Source organism: Meleagris gallopavo, chromosome 3 (genome assembly GCF_905368555.1).
Source record: "Meleagris gallopavo chromosome 3, MGAL_WU_HG_1.1, whole genome shotgun sequence".
In the NCBI taxonomy this organism is placed as follows: Eukaryota; Metazoa; Chordata; class Aves; order Galliformes; family Phasianidae; genus Meleagris; species Meleagris gallopavo.
Window position 1 is genome coordinate 53,511,439 of NC_139406.1, and position 13,813 is coordinate 53,525,251.

The window sequence follows — 13,813 nt, forward strand, 5'->3', positions numbered from 1 at the left end:
CCTCATACATGTACTCATGGTTTCTTAAAACAAATGACCAGAAGAAACAACAGCAACAAAACCACCGAAATCTTAGTTCAAAAATAATGGTGAACTTCTAGGGGTAAAAGAAATGATACTTTTCCAACTACAAGAACTACAATATAGACAAAAAAAGTATGTCACATTCAAGTCTCTAGGCATAACTATGAAAAATTAATTGCCCATACATACCTGCAGTTGCAGAGTTTTTCAAATAACCATCAAGAAGAGGTAGCACATCCTTGTAATAAGGTTGCATGATATGCCTGGGGATGTGAGCTGACCAATCTTCCAAAGCATCCAGTCCCAGATCAGCCATTGGTGTACAGCTAAGGCCCAGCTTAAATGCATTCTGTGTGTCAAATGTAAAACCATCAGTTCTCCTTTTTAATGACTATTATAATTTAAAGGAAGATATCATATTTGCAAGCTCTGAGCATACAAAACATCTTCCTTCCTAGTAACTTCGGCTCAATTTCTCACTCAAAATCAGCACAGGAGATATCTGTTTTATTGTAATGCAGGCACTAACAGAGTCAGTCAAGTACAAAGGCATACTCAGACAATTTACTTCTTTATCCAGAAAACCAATCCATTTCTACTCTGTCATGCTGGAGATAATGCTAAGTTTGATGGTTACTAACTTTGCTCCAAAAATTTGGTACATGTTTTAGAAGGAAAAAAAAAAAAAGCTAACTATACATCGCTTTGACCTACCTGCAGTGCAGGAATATATGCTTTGATATCAAGCATGATGATGTCATGGGGTAAAGAGAGTAAAAAATTTAGACAGGATGCCAACAACTCATCTTTATACTGTTTCATTTTTGCTGTAACCTAAAATTGAGAAAAATATACCAAGAACAGTCATAAACTTTACGAGATCTTGATATTACCTATATTAGTATCCGTGTAAAATACACAACTCAAAAACAATACTGGAATGTAATTCACCTGCAGATGTTTATCATGAAGTATTTAATGCACAATTATCTTGATCCGCAAATGAGAAATAACTCAGTGACTAATACACTGTTACTGATACTGAGAACAAACACAGAAAGAATAAGATTTTAAAGCCCTCCTATACTGTAAAATTCAAACAGCTGGAGTACCGCTATTATATATTGTAAGATTTTTAAGAAGATACAAGACCAGTTTTGACTGAGTAATTTATGCTTATTTTCAGACCAAGTAAGCTAGCCAGCAAAATAATCTACCTCTTTTCCAAACTTCGCAAACAGGGCAAAGCAAGAATTCTTTTCAGGGTCTTCAGTAGCTTTTCTGAGACTCCTTGGACTGACACCCTACCAACAGAATCCACAAATCAACATTACAATCTGTAGTAACATAGCAGAAATATAAAGTACAATTTGAACTCACAACAAATCTGTAACTGAAAAAGTCTTTATCACTGAAAACTTAAAATGTAGATTTATTCTCTCAAAGCTTAGTAGTACCACAAACACTTAATTTTCTACTTCCCTTTTCCTTCAGTAAGTCATAAAAGAAAATCCCCAAGTGTGAATGTGCAGGTGGCAAGAAAGCAGCTCACGACAGCATCTACAATACCAACATATTTATTGGGAACCAATTTTGTTTCACTTGGCACTACTACCAGCAGCAGCAAGAACAGTTCTGGGTTCTGTGGGGAGCTATACAATATGGGATGAAATACTGTCACTGTACAATAGCTGTCATATAAGAAATAGCACATCCACTTTCTGTGGAAATCAATGAGCAAGATACTACATGTACACTTAAGAGGTTGAATAATTAACCCAAACATGTCTCTTCTGTTATGACTAGACTGTTCCCAATAACCAAACTATCTTCTGTCTGCATGGCAAGCGTGCTTCCTCTATTGCTCTGCTCACCCTGACTCAGGATTTTGAAACAAGCATTACATATGGATTTTGTTTCTTCAGAAACAGAGCTTCTAGTCTAGTTGTTGGCTTTCTATGCACTTTTACCTGCAGAGAAAAGAATGGCAAAAACATCGAAAGCCAGTGGGTAACAGTTATAATAAATTTTTGGCATTGCACATACATGCATAAAAGGCTTATATGAAGAACTGTCCCACCAATAACAAAACACTCTACACCTCCAATGGGAAAAGAGATCTCACCTCAAAGTATTTTATTTTCTTGGCAATCTTCATTGTAACAGAAAGCAGATTGTAGAATCCACTGATAAGAGGTAGTCTCGTTGAATGTATAATAAGCTCGTAACCGAAGGAATACACCCAAGGCTGAAAGTATTCAACATGTTTATCTGGAAGTATGTCTCTAAAACAGACACACAGAAATCATACAAATCGTATGGAAAAAAAAAGGGGGGGAGGGGAGACGGGGAGAAAAAGTGTTTTATTCAAAAAAATTTTTCTCTTCCCAAACTTTCAGGTTAGTACCAGGAAGACAAGAACTGTAGCAAAAATGCACCTCCAAAGACAGCAAGGTACTAATTTCATGCCACTGTCCAAAGTAACCATAAGAAGATTTTTATTTTGCTTCATAGTGCAAAGCAAATTCTTCTCCTTACACCACACTATTAAATTTGTACAAACACACAAAAATACCACATTTCATTACCAAAATAGACTGCAGTATTGCTATAGAAAATCAGCTGAACCTTCACTGACAAGCAACACTATACCTTTCACTTAGTGCATGATACTACCTGAAGACAACCATTCTGGTCTCTGAAGTAATTACTGTATATATGGCCAGTGTAATACGTGAAGTTACAACATGTACTGAAAGATAATTACAACTAAATAATCAAATGTTTCCTGTTCTCCAGATGAGTTAGCATGTTTTTACCCATGTCTCAGATGTCTGAAACACAGTTTCCCAGCTAATCACAACTCTGAAATATTGATTATGGTGGTAGGTCAGAAATATACTCTTAAATAAAACTCCCTCTAAATTTCTTCCAATCATTTTGTAACCTTTTAACTACACAAAGATATATTAGTACCTGCAGAATTCTACCAAGTTTATAAAGGCAATAAAGTCTGTGGGTTTCTTTGGCTGAAGGTTTGAAGCAGGGTCAGAAGTAGGCCCAATAAAAGCATTGTCGGTTTCACTTTCATCCTAAAATGAAATATTGAAACAAGAACACTGGATCTCAAACAACACAGAAATCATTTACACCATTTTTCAAGATAAATAGTATGACTCTTCTGCTTTTTGTAGTTGTTACAATCTAGTCTGACACAAACAACTGACAATTGGCATATCAAATAATAAAAAAAGTAAGAAATAGTTGCTAATAAGGAAAAAGTGAGTACAAAACCAAAATCCACTAGATGCCAGGATAAAGTCTATAACAATGAATCCTATCAGCTACTTCTGAATCTTATGTTTCCATCTCATAATACTGCAGTGCAATGTCAAAAAGTATGAAGCAAACTTTTAACAAATATGACTATTACTTCAAAGACATTATAAGGAGCTATATAATCACGATGAAAACAAAACAAGGAATGTGATCTTACTATAGCAGAAACTAATAGGCATGCCATTGGGTCTCACCTGCTCGTGGACATTCAGTTTCTGAACAGTCAGATCCAACTTCTCAATAATCTTCAAAATAGATTTTATGAGTTCATCATATAGCAACCGATTCAGAGACTGCAGTGGTGAATTTCCAGTAAGAAAGTTTTCTTCTTCAAAAATGGATTCCTTTGTAAGAGGAAGAAGGTTTGTGTTTCAAAACAGCAATAAGAATTAATTCTTGAATTTACAAATCAAGGCTTGAATGATTTAGACAATCTGGCTTCACAGGTTTCTTATGCTGTAATTCATCCCTATTTAATTAATTTATCAGTGACAAAATTCAACAAAATAAAGAAGTTATCCTGCAGCAGGACGTTCAGAAAAAGTCTGAGGTTAGAAAAGCAACAATAAGTCTCAGGGTTAGTTTTCATCTTGGATTACCATGTTAACTACATCTTTACCTTCATCGTGTCACAACTCAGTAAGCTTCTGAAAAGATACAGATAGTCCTTATAGGTTGGTACTTTCCATTTTGCTGTCTCAACCTCTCCAGCTTCTGGGAAGTCTTCTGATCCAGAAGTTTCTTTTCTGAAAACATCCTGAAAGGACACAGTACTTTCCAGAAACACTGTATAACATACAGCATCCTGATTCAAGCTAAAACAGCATGTAAATTTACTTGTCTATTAAAAACCTGAAACGTTTGGCTTGCTTATTTAACCAATCTGAAAAGAACAGAAAAGCATCATCTTCTTTTAAAAATTCTAAGTCCTTCCAGTGATCAGTTATATGAGAGATTCCTGCTGCACAGGATTTAAGAGCTTTACCATCCTCTTGACAGAAACACTGAGAAAAACTTTCCAAATTTCACTAGCCTGGAAGAAATTTGGGTCACAAACTCCTTAGATGACCTATGCAAAGAACTCCAGAGAACAAATGTACATTCCCTGCTATAATACGGATTACAAGAGAAACATTGTTACTATGTTGATGTAGGGACCGGAAACAAAAGGGATGAAACTCAAGACTGACGGTACTATTTCTGGTTTTAGACCTGTCTCTGTTTACTGGACTATATGTCCAAGAATTGGGTTGTATATTCTAAAAATTTCGATGAAAAATATTTAAAAAGATATTTTACCTTTGAAAACGTCATTGGCTTGGAGAATACTCTGATTAATCCCTGATGCACTGCAACAAAATAAAATAAAATCAGGTGCACAGCACATTCCAAATCACAAACAAGGAAAACAATGAAAAAGCCATGATAACAGAAAAGCCACTGCAAAATAACTGAAAAACTAAAAAATCATCTTAACAAAATGTCAGCATGCTGAAAGCTACAAAATTGCCAGCTACGAATACCATCACAATTAGAATCTTAGTAACTGCATACTTGGAATTTTCATATTTTATTGCGAACAACTTTGAGAGCTTAAAATGCACGCACTTCTAATATAGGTGATGTTGTCCCTACCCTCTGTGATATTTTGTAAGTGTAACAGAATACAACAGATTTTTGTACATTTTTTGTGAAAGCTTTCCTATCTTTCAGATAATATATTCTCCTGCCTTTGATCACCAGCACACTGTCAGCTAAAACCAATCTTAAAAGTACTTCTTAAGTGATTCAGCGATGGATTTGAACTCCCCAAATTCTTCCCCCTCCCTCCCCTCCCCCCCCAAAAAATAGGAACACAATAAAAATCCTATTTTTTCATTATTAATGGATGGAAAAACGTTTCCTTTCTGACCCCAAATGGCTCTTCTGTAAAACTGTTTGAAATAGTTCATCATTAAGGGAAAAAATAAATAAATAAATAAAAACCAAGTTATTATCACAGACTCACCAACAGTGCCAATAAAACTCCAGAGAACAGGACCTTTTATTGAGAGGGCTAGAAACACCTTTATTATTGATCTGCAACAGACTAACTGCATTTTTTCACTGTATTGTGGAAAGCTGTTGATTTGTAGCACAACTAGATGCTCAAGAACCGGAGTGTATACTTCTGGAATCTGGAAGAAAAAAGCAAAAAAACATATAAGTACAACAAAACAGTGTGACAAGAGTTTACACTTTGGCCTATTCTGAGAGACAGGAGAAGATTTAGCAGGCAAATTTATCTTAGACACTGAGAAAAACAGAAAATTTCCTGGAGCACATGATATAATCTGGTTCCTGAGCAGTTTAGAACTCCAATGGAGTACATCGTAATCTTAGTAGGGAAGTACCATTTACTTAAACATTTACTTAAGAAAAACACAGCAGCACAATCTGTTCATCCTTAGTCTGAAAACAGAATCAAAATAATCTCCACCTTAGCCTCCCTTCCCAGCTTCAGAGAGGATATTGAAAACCCTCATTAGAACTCAGACAATACACAGCAACAGAGGAAAATCAAAGTATCAGCCTCGGAGAATATACTAAGTATAAGGATCAAAAGATTTCAGTACATTCTAAAAAATTAAATTAAGAAACAGTATATTTCATGCATTTTCTCTATTCAAATGAAATCTAGTATTCTGATATTCTCCCACCCTCTAGGAGCTAAAACCATAATATTTCAAATAATGAAATACCTTCCATCATAGGTATTACAAGTTCACTGTTACTACCTTCTCATACATTGCAGGTTGCATTAAAAACTTTTTGACTGGAACTTTAAATACTCCACTTACCGCGTCTAAATGGAATATCACACTTGCAATGGACTGAAGGAAACTTGGAAGCTGATACAGATGGTCATCCATTGTCTCTGCCTCTGTGAGGTACATTTGCTTACAGCGCTGAAGGAGCTCAACGTACATGGCATCAACATCTGTAGGATGTATAGCTTTGCAAGGCTTACAGAAAGAAAACAAAACACCATTTAGCAACTTCACACAAGCAAGCAAACATGCTGTAGCACTAAAAAGAAGACAAGTCTCCACCGCAACAATCATAACAATAATCATTTTGAATTCCCCATGAAATCAGTATTTCTGAGTAGGCTTTGGAATTCAGCTTTAAACGTATCAAATAGGGCATTACAGATGCTAATACTGAGCTTAACATTTGAGCTAGCTGCATTAAAGAAATGTGGCGTACCTTAATGGCATTCCAATTATCACTCACAGGCTACAACAACATTTAACCCAGCAGCCTGAATTCTCAAATTCTGTTATGCCAGGATCTACATAAAGAGGATAAAAGACTATTTCTACACTTACCAACAAGCAGAGGCATCCCAGACAATACTAGGGGATACATAATAATGCTCACTGCAACTTATGTATCATTCTATAGGTATCTGTATTTAGCATAAGCTAGGTCTAAAAATAATCTTAAGGAAAAAAGAACAAAGAAGCAGGACACAGGCAAAACCAGTCACAGGAAACTGACAGTAGAAGAAGAATAGACTGATTTAGGCAACAATGGAAAAGAAAATTTAGGCTAAAGGTTGAATCTGATCTGCTTAAGAAGAGAGTAACAAAGATCATCCATTGATTACTTGTAGAACTGTTTTTCTGTAATGTTAAGAAGTAATCAGTAAGCTCACAATTATCTTAGTATTTAGACTGTGAAATAGTCTACCTTGAATTTGAACCCATCACTCAATATGTGTTCTTTCCGCAATTACTCATTGCAGTGGCAGCAAGACTTGCTTCTTCACCTAGCATCTGAGACTTGACCAAGATTCAGTCTAAACAGGCCAACAGCTATTAGCATTTCTAACTAAAGATCTATGCACATTAAAGATTTATAGGTATTTCAGTATTAAGATTCATATTTCCTATTAAAGTTTTCAGAATTATACTATCTTGTATTTAAATTATGTACTTCTAATTAACTTCTATTGCCTAACAGATATTTTTAATATGGTTCAGTCAACTCAGTAATTTTAAATACTTAATTTTTAACTCATTCCTTTCTAGCTCATATCCTAGAAGAGAAAGACTAAGTTGTAACAATGAATCGCTCAGAATTCTACAAAATAAATGCACTCTGTTCAATTTGCAGCAAAATGAAAAGAACTCAGCTAGGAACCAGCTACTCTGCCACAATACTACTGATTCTTAGGAGCGCATCTTGAAATAATTTGCTCTCCACATAAATATATAGACATGATATACGAATCTTAGCTTTAAATCCATTCAGTACGCTGCTTTATCAGAACAAAATCCCTGCACATACCGCTGCAAATAGCCCATATCCACGAATAGCTATGGACAGCTCCTTGTTGCTCGAATCCATTCTTCTGATGATCCCATAGAACTGCTCCATGAAGAACTTCAATTTGCTCCTGTGTAGCTCTGCATCCTTTGCCACCATTAGAGACATCTGTAGAGCAGATATTAAAATGTCAGGATTTCCAGAAAATAACAGTAAATCCTAAAAGATACCTAGCTCATAATATGAAGTATTTCAATCAAAATAATTACTAGATTCAGTGAACTTGCAAGCAGCAAATATCCCCTCTCCTTCAAGAAATCTGACTTTGATTTACCCTCAGAGATCCCAGGAAAGTTACAATACCTGTTTGAGGAATGAATCTAGTGCATTATGACCAGCTTTTTTCAGCTCTTGATTTGTGTGGCCACACCATCTACACATTGTTTCAAAGAGCATGACATAGCTGTCCAAGAGCAGGGTACCAAATTGAGCAGCATGCCAGCTGAACAATTGTAAACCAGCTGCAATTTAAAAACAATTATCATTAAAAACTCAGTCTCATATTCCACTGTCTGATAACAGGCAAGACAATTCAAGTGCACATCAGGACTTTAGGTGGGTGTATTTACCACAACTTGAAGGCATAAAAGTGTATTTTTCTAACATTTACAGTACCAGTATCCAAACACTGAAAACTTAAGCACAAAAACAACCCTCTAAGATCCCCTTCTTTTAATAGAAAGCATAGCATTGTTCTCAGATTATCTTTATTAACAGTAAAAAAAAGTAAGGGACTTTACTCATTGCAAATAATTGATCACACAGTTCACAACGATTTGGTCTGGTTTTGTGCTGAGGACATAGTCTCAAATCTACTCCTCCAAACTATTCAGAATACAGGTAATTTCACAATCTCAAACTTAGGCATAAATTAAATTTTAAGATCTGTAAGAATGTAACTGTTTTACTTAGTCAGACTACCTTTAAAGAAGGGTTTACTCTTCACAGTTGTCAAGGGCCAAGTGCTGAAATCTCACATTTTAGCACTTTCTGAATAAGCCATAGACATTTCACAGGTCAGTTTCTCACTCTCTTTACAGGCTTCGTTTGTTCCCAGCTTCCCTCTTTTTTCTTCCTAATTTGCTACATTGCTCTTCTTTCCACTTCTAGCCTTCTCATACCACAATTTTGTATTCACTGCAGAGGGGCAAATGGCATCAAGTATAATTTTGATCATAAGTCAATTATACTGTACCTAGTTTAACCACATACATACTTAATTCTTTAGATTCCAACCTAAAGTACACCAGTTTTGCTCCCTGATAAGGTTAGAAGATAAGATTGGAAAGACCTGGAGAGAGCCAATAGAGAACAAACATCTCCTGAAAGAATAATTAATTGCACGAGTGGTATAGCCCAAAGTGAACCAAAATAATTGAGTCTTACCTAGATGTACTGCATATCGCTTCTGATCAACCTTAATATGGAGATTAAAAAAAAAAAAAAAGATGTCATCCATATGCAATTATTCACCCAATGAATTTATTAGCTGAATAGTACAATAAACATATTGAAAGAACAATTAACATATGGCAGATCTACCTGTGGCCTGATAGCTTTCACTGCAAAATCAAAAATCTCCTTTGAAGTTTGAGCATCTGTGAAACAAACCACAAGTATTTTATTACTGACACACAAAAGGTTACCTGTAGACAAAGATACTTTTACCCACAGCTTGATACGAAGAAATAGGATTGGAAAACTTTAAGTATCTCAAGGAGCACGGATGTTTGTTTTTTTTCTGAAATACAGCTATGAAAAAAAAATGTACATCTGCATTCAGTCTCTTCTAAAGGAAACATGTATCTGTATAAACGGCACTCCAGCTTCAGTGTACCTGTCTATGCTGTTCACCTCTGGTTAGAAAGTAGCACTTTGAACCTTTACATACAGAAACACGGTAATCAAGCCATTCCAAACGCAGACAGACCACAAGGACCACGTAGCTGGATAGGCCTTGCTTTCACATTAGTCGTCTAACACTGGGGAATTTTTGTTCTGAGCACACAACAAGAAACAGTGTTGTTTGCTGGCTGTAGAACAATTAGCTGTCTTTCACACAGAAAAACTACATACCTTCATCCATAGACTTGGTAAAGTTGTACATGAGTGCAGTGAGTCCCCTCAGGCATCCTGCTACAACAGATAGCTTGGGGACCCTCGTAGCTGATGTCATCTAAATCAGTTGAGAATTGAAAAATATAAATAGGATGTAAGTTTATTTTGGCTTGAGGATATATCTTTCTCAGTTCCTAGAAGTGTAGTTAAAATAACACACTCCAACTGTCAGAACCCATAGCTACAAATGTATGATGAAAGAAACATCCACTACTCAGAAATTTCAAATAAGTTAGAAGGCTGTTTAACTACAAAAGAACAAGAAATCTTTTGACAAGTATAAAATACATTCCATCAAGGCCAACCATAGCAAAATTTAGATAGGACATACTAACTTCTTAAAAGTAAATAATAAAGCAAAGTGAAGTTGGCAGAAGTGTAGTATTTCCCAAAAGCGCAAGGATTCAGCAGCAGAGCCCAAATCAGAAGCTTTGACTGAGTGGCAATGTAACTTTGCTCTGGTACTACTGCAGTGACTACCACGTGTCATCTTTTCTTTATAGTAAATTTGATCATTTGCTGACTAATGGCCTTAAAATTTTTACTTTGAAAACTTTTCAGAACTGGAGAACTAAAACAGTCCCTAAGGAAGCACTTAGCTCATCCAGTTAGATCTCTGTAAGATGTAGAAGATACAATACTAATCCAACATACAGCACTACGTACACCAAATGAAAACAAACAAACAAACAACAACGAACAAACATAAAGCAATGAAAGAGCCCGAAAAAAAAGTTCCAGATATACCTGTGTTTTAAGCTCTCCCAGATACGCTCGGAATAGTTTTTCAGAGTTGTTAATCATGTCAGTAGGATGGACTTCTCCCAAAACTCCCAAAAGCTCATAGATCTTCTCCAGTACTAGAAAGTAATTTAATATTACTAAATATTACTTTGTCATTTCCGTTGCAATTACTTCATAACTTGCAACTACAAGAAAACCATTCCTGAGGATTTTATTTAATGATTAGCATGTGGGAAGGCTGGCTCTTCATAGCACACACAAATACATACCTATATATCTATACAATATGATGAGAGATGCATTATTATTTCACGTTAATAAATAAATATATTCTTTTTTTAAAAGGGCTTAGAAAAATGATTAACAAAGGCCGCATCCACAGAGGAAGCATTTAGCACCATTTCAAGGTTGCTGCTGGCCCAGGTTATGCCCTGTCTTCTAAGTACCACTGGGGTTAAGGCCAACAGCTAGCAGAAGTTACTGAGCTTGAGTTCAGTCTAACTGGGTTCGCACATGCACAGCAGGCTTTGTAAGGGATAGACCTGTCAAGGCAAAATCTTAACTGAAACTGAAAGGCCATCAGACTAGAGCTCCTATCAACATGCTTAATATGGTAAAAAATATAAGAAAGTAAGGCAGGGACTGATGATCTCACATTAGAGTTGATCACTATCAAACTAAAACTGCACCTCTGTGGCACCTCTATGGAACAACAATTATTAGGGTTGGAATAAGGTTATGACAAGCTTTAGCCAACAGCTGGTGATTACATGAACTTCCATAGGGACTAGCAGCCTGGAAGTTACTCTTTTTCGATAAGAGCTCAAGTGTACAGGGGTAGGTGTGCGCATCATTACAAAGTGGGTACAGTACTAGCCTGTAATGTTCAGTTACACTGGGTTAGCAATGAGCCTGGAAAAAAATCGAATAGCCTGGGCAAATAATCACAGAAGGGCTTAGGTTGGAAGGGACCCCCAAAGATCATCTAATTCCAACCCCCACCAACCTAAATAAGTTAGTTTACACCAAGAAAACTGGAATTACTACCAGGATTACCAGGATTTAAGCATTCAGAGACATGCATTCTTTTACACCACCAATGTAAAATGATGTATACATCACCACTGCTCAACTGAATTATCTACCTGTTCCCATCTATAGCTTACACATATATGCAGGTCTGCTAAGAACAGCAAACTGCATGACCACAATCAGAAGACCTGAACAAATTTTACTAGCTCTAAAATATGACAGCTACCATTTCCAAACACACTTGCCATGGGAACACAATTCCAATTTATGTGGGGAATAATCAAATAAAAACAAAATAAATAAAAGACACTAGGCGGGAGAACTAAAAAATACCTGTATCAGAAACTCTACTTCTTACAGCAAGCTCCCCATAGAATTTATTAAAGATTTCCCCAACTTTCATCTCTTCCATCAGACAGGAACGTCGTAAGCTTTGGAGCAACTGGAATAAATACGTAACAAATAAAAGTTAGGAAAATAACTAGGATTAGGATAGTGATATTATTTGGTCTAAATAAAAGCACACTTCATAAGCACAACTTCAACTTAAATAAATAATTCAGCAGAAAAGGATTAAGGTAACTCATCCAGAAAAGAGTATTGACATGAAATTGATTTCTTAACAAGCTATCTTCCTATGAGTGCATAATAAATAAATCTTCATAGTTAATATGCTGTAATATGTTATACTTAGTGTCATATATTACATACAGATCACATGAAAAGTACAGTGTACACACACAGACACACATATACACGTCAAACAAAAAGCCACCACACATATGCTTACGAGTGGCTGTAGCAGCTTTTACCAACCACATTTTTCTGCCTTCAGCTGCACAGCCAAACCAACCCATAGAAGAACTGCCTCAGACAACTCAGAAGAGACCTTTATTCCTCAGTAACACAGCAGGTGCAAAAGCATTCACAAAACAAAGGTCTAAGCGCATTCACAGGAAATACGTTACAAAATCGCTGTTGCACACAGCAGCAAGTGTTCTGAAAAAGTCCTTTTCTTCCACTTTTCATGCACACTGATACATGATATTGAGTAACACAATATTTTTAATTTGAAAATTTCTCCTTAAAGAACCATGATAAGCTGGAAAAGAGAAAATCCGTGACTGCCCCAAAGCAATTTGTCCTGCTATTAGATGAAGGAATTACATGTTTACATTTGAGCAACCTACTGTAGGAAAATCAAAGTCAATTTGTCATTAAGACATATATTTTATTAACATCTAATATTGGTCTATCAATATGCTTTTGCTGCTGTTGTGCACAGATCTTCTGCTTGACATAACAGAACTGCATCAATACAACAGATTTTCTAATTTTTTCTAGGAAAAAAATAAATTATAAAATACATTTTACCTTAATCAGAAGTTCCAGAGCTGGAATTTTACATTTTGCCGCCCTCTCTTTTGTATAAACACTAATGCAAGTTTGCTAGATAGAAAAAAAGAAAGATTGTAATACTCACATAAGCCCTGAAATAAACTAGTAGCAAACAAAATATTTACCTACCTTTTTAAAGTGTCTGATCCTAACAAGTGCAAGTTTCTTTTTAAGGAGTTAAAATAACAAAGACATGAATCTGAAAGCAATTCCATAGACGATATCTGATACAACAACAAACCCAGGTTCAAGCAAAGAAAGGGCATTCTATAGAACTAAAGGCACACACATCAAGCCTGCTGCCTCTAACCCCTCATTCCTCACAGCAAGCAGCTGCTAACTAGGTATCAGGAATCACACCATTACAGCCAAGCAGTTCTATGCAAAGCCACGGTGTGCAAGCTACTCCAGAATTAGAGATAGAATAGTTTCCACTAATTCCTGTGTACGTTGCGAGAATGGCAACATTTCAGGAGAAAGTTTAGAACTAACCACCAGAACAGGAGCATTTAAAAAGTCATACACATATAAGCGTACACTTACATGTACTTATATGTACCCTCCCCTGTACTCAGCACTGGTGAGGCCGTACTTGGAGTACTGTGTTCAGTTTTAAGCCCCTCACTATAAGAAAGACATCGAGGCCTTGGAGCGGGTCCAGTCAAAGGCAATGGAACTGGTGAGGGGCCTGGAACATAAGTCTTATGGGGAGTGAATGAGGGAACTGGGATTGTTCAGTTTGGAGAAGGGGTGGCAAGGTGGAAGTCGGTCTCTTCTCATATGT

General features: G+C 36.2%; 1 protein-coding gene across 2 annotated transcripts in view; it reads right to left on the reverse strand.

Moving 5' to 3' along the window:
* The window catches only part of PRKDC (protein kinase, DNA-activated, catalytic subunit), an 80,971-nt gene that overhangs the window by 65,874 nt on the left and 1,284 nt on the right, over positions 1-13,813 (reverse strand). Inside the window, exons 4-21 of one of the 2 annotated variants that reach the window (XM_085221056.1) lie at positions 13,006-13,080; positions 11,965-12,073; positions 10,603-10,715; positions 9,814-9,913; positions 9,280-9,335; positions 9,124-9,154; positions 8,041-8,198; positions 7,699-7,845; positions 6,204-6,368; positions 5,372-5,540; positions 4,663-4,712; positions 3,983-4,120; positions 3,558-3,707; positions 3,001-3,116; positions 2,150-2,309; positions 1,242-1,328; positions 739-858; positions 214-373 (exon numbers count right to left, since the gene is read on the reverse strand). In XM_085221056.1, coding sequence (XP_085077182.1) covers positions 214-373; positions 739-858; positions 1,242-1,328; positions 2,150-2,309; positions 3,001-3,116; positions 3,558-3,707; positions 3,983-4,120; positions 4,663-4,712; positions 5,372-5,540; positions 6,204-6,368; positions 7,699-7,845; positions 8,041-8,198; positions 9,124-9,154; positions 9,280-9,335; positions 9,814-9,913; positions 10,603-10,715; positions 11,965-12,073; positions 13,006-13,080 — 2,104 coding nt within the window. Of the gene's footprint in view, positions 1-213; positions 374-738; positions 859-1,241; positions 1,329-2,149; positions 2,310-3,000; positions 3,117-3,557; positions 3,708-3,982; positions 4,121-4,662; positions 4,713-5,371; positions 5,541-6,203; positions 6,369-7,698; positions 7,846-8,040; positions 8,199-9,123; positions 9,155-9,279; positions 9,336-9,813; positions 9,914-10,602; positions 10,716-11,964; positions 12,074-13,005; positions 13,081-13,813 lie in introns of those variants that run through there. The other variant, XM_085221057.1, reaches the window with a different exon arrangement.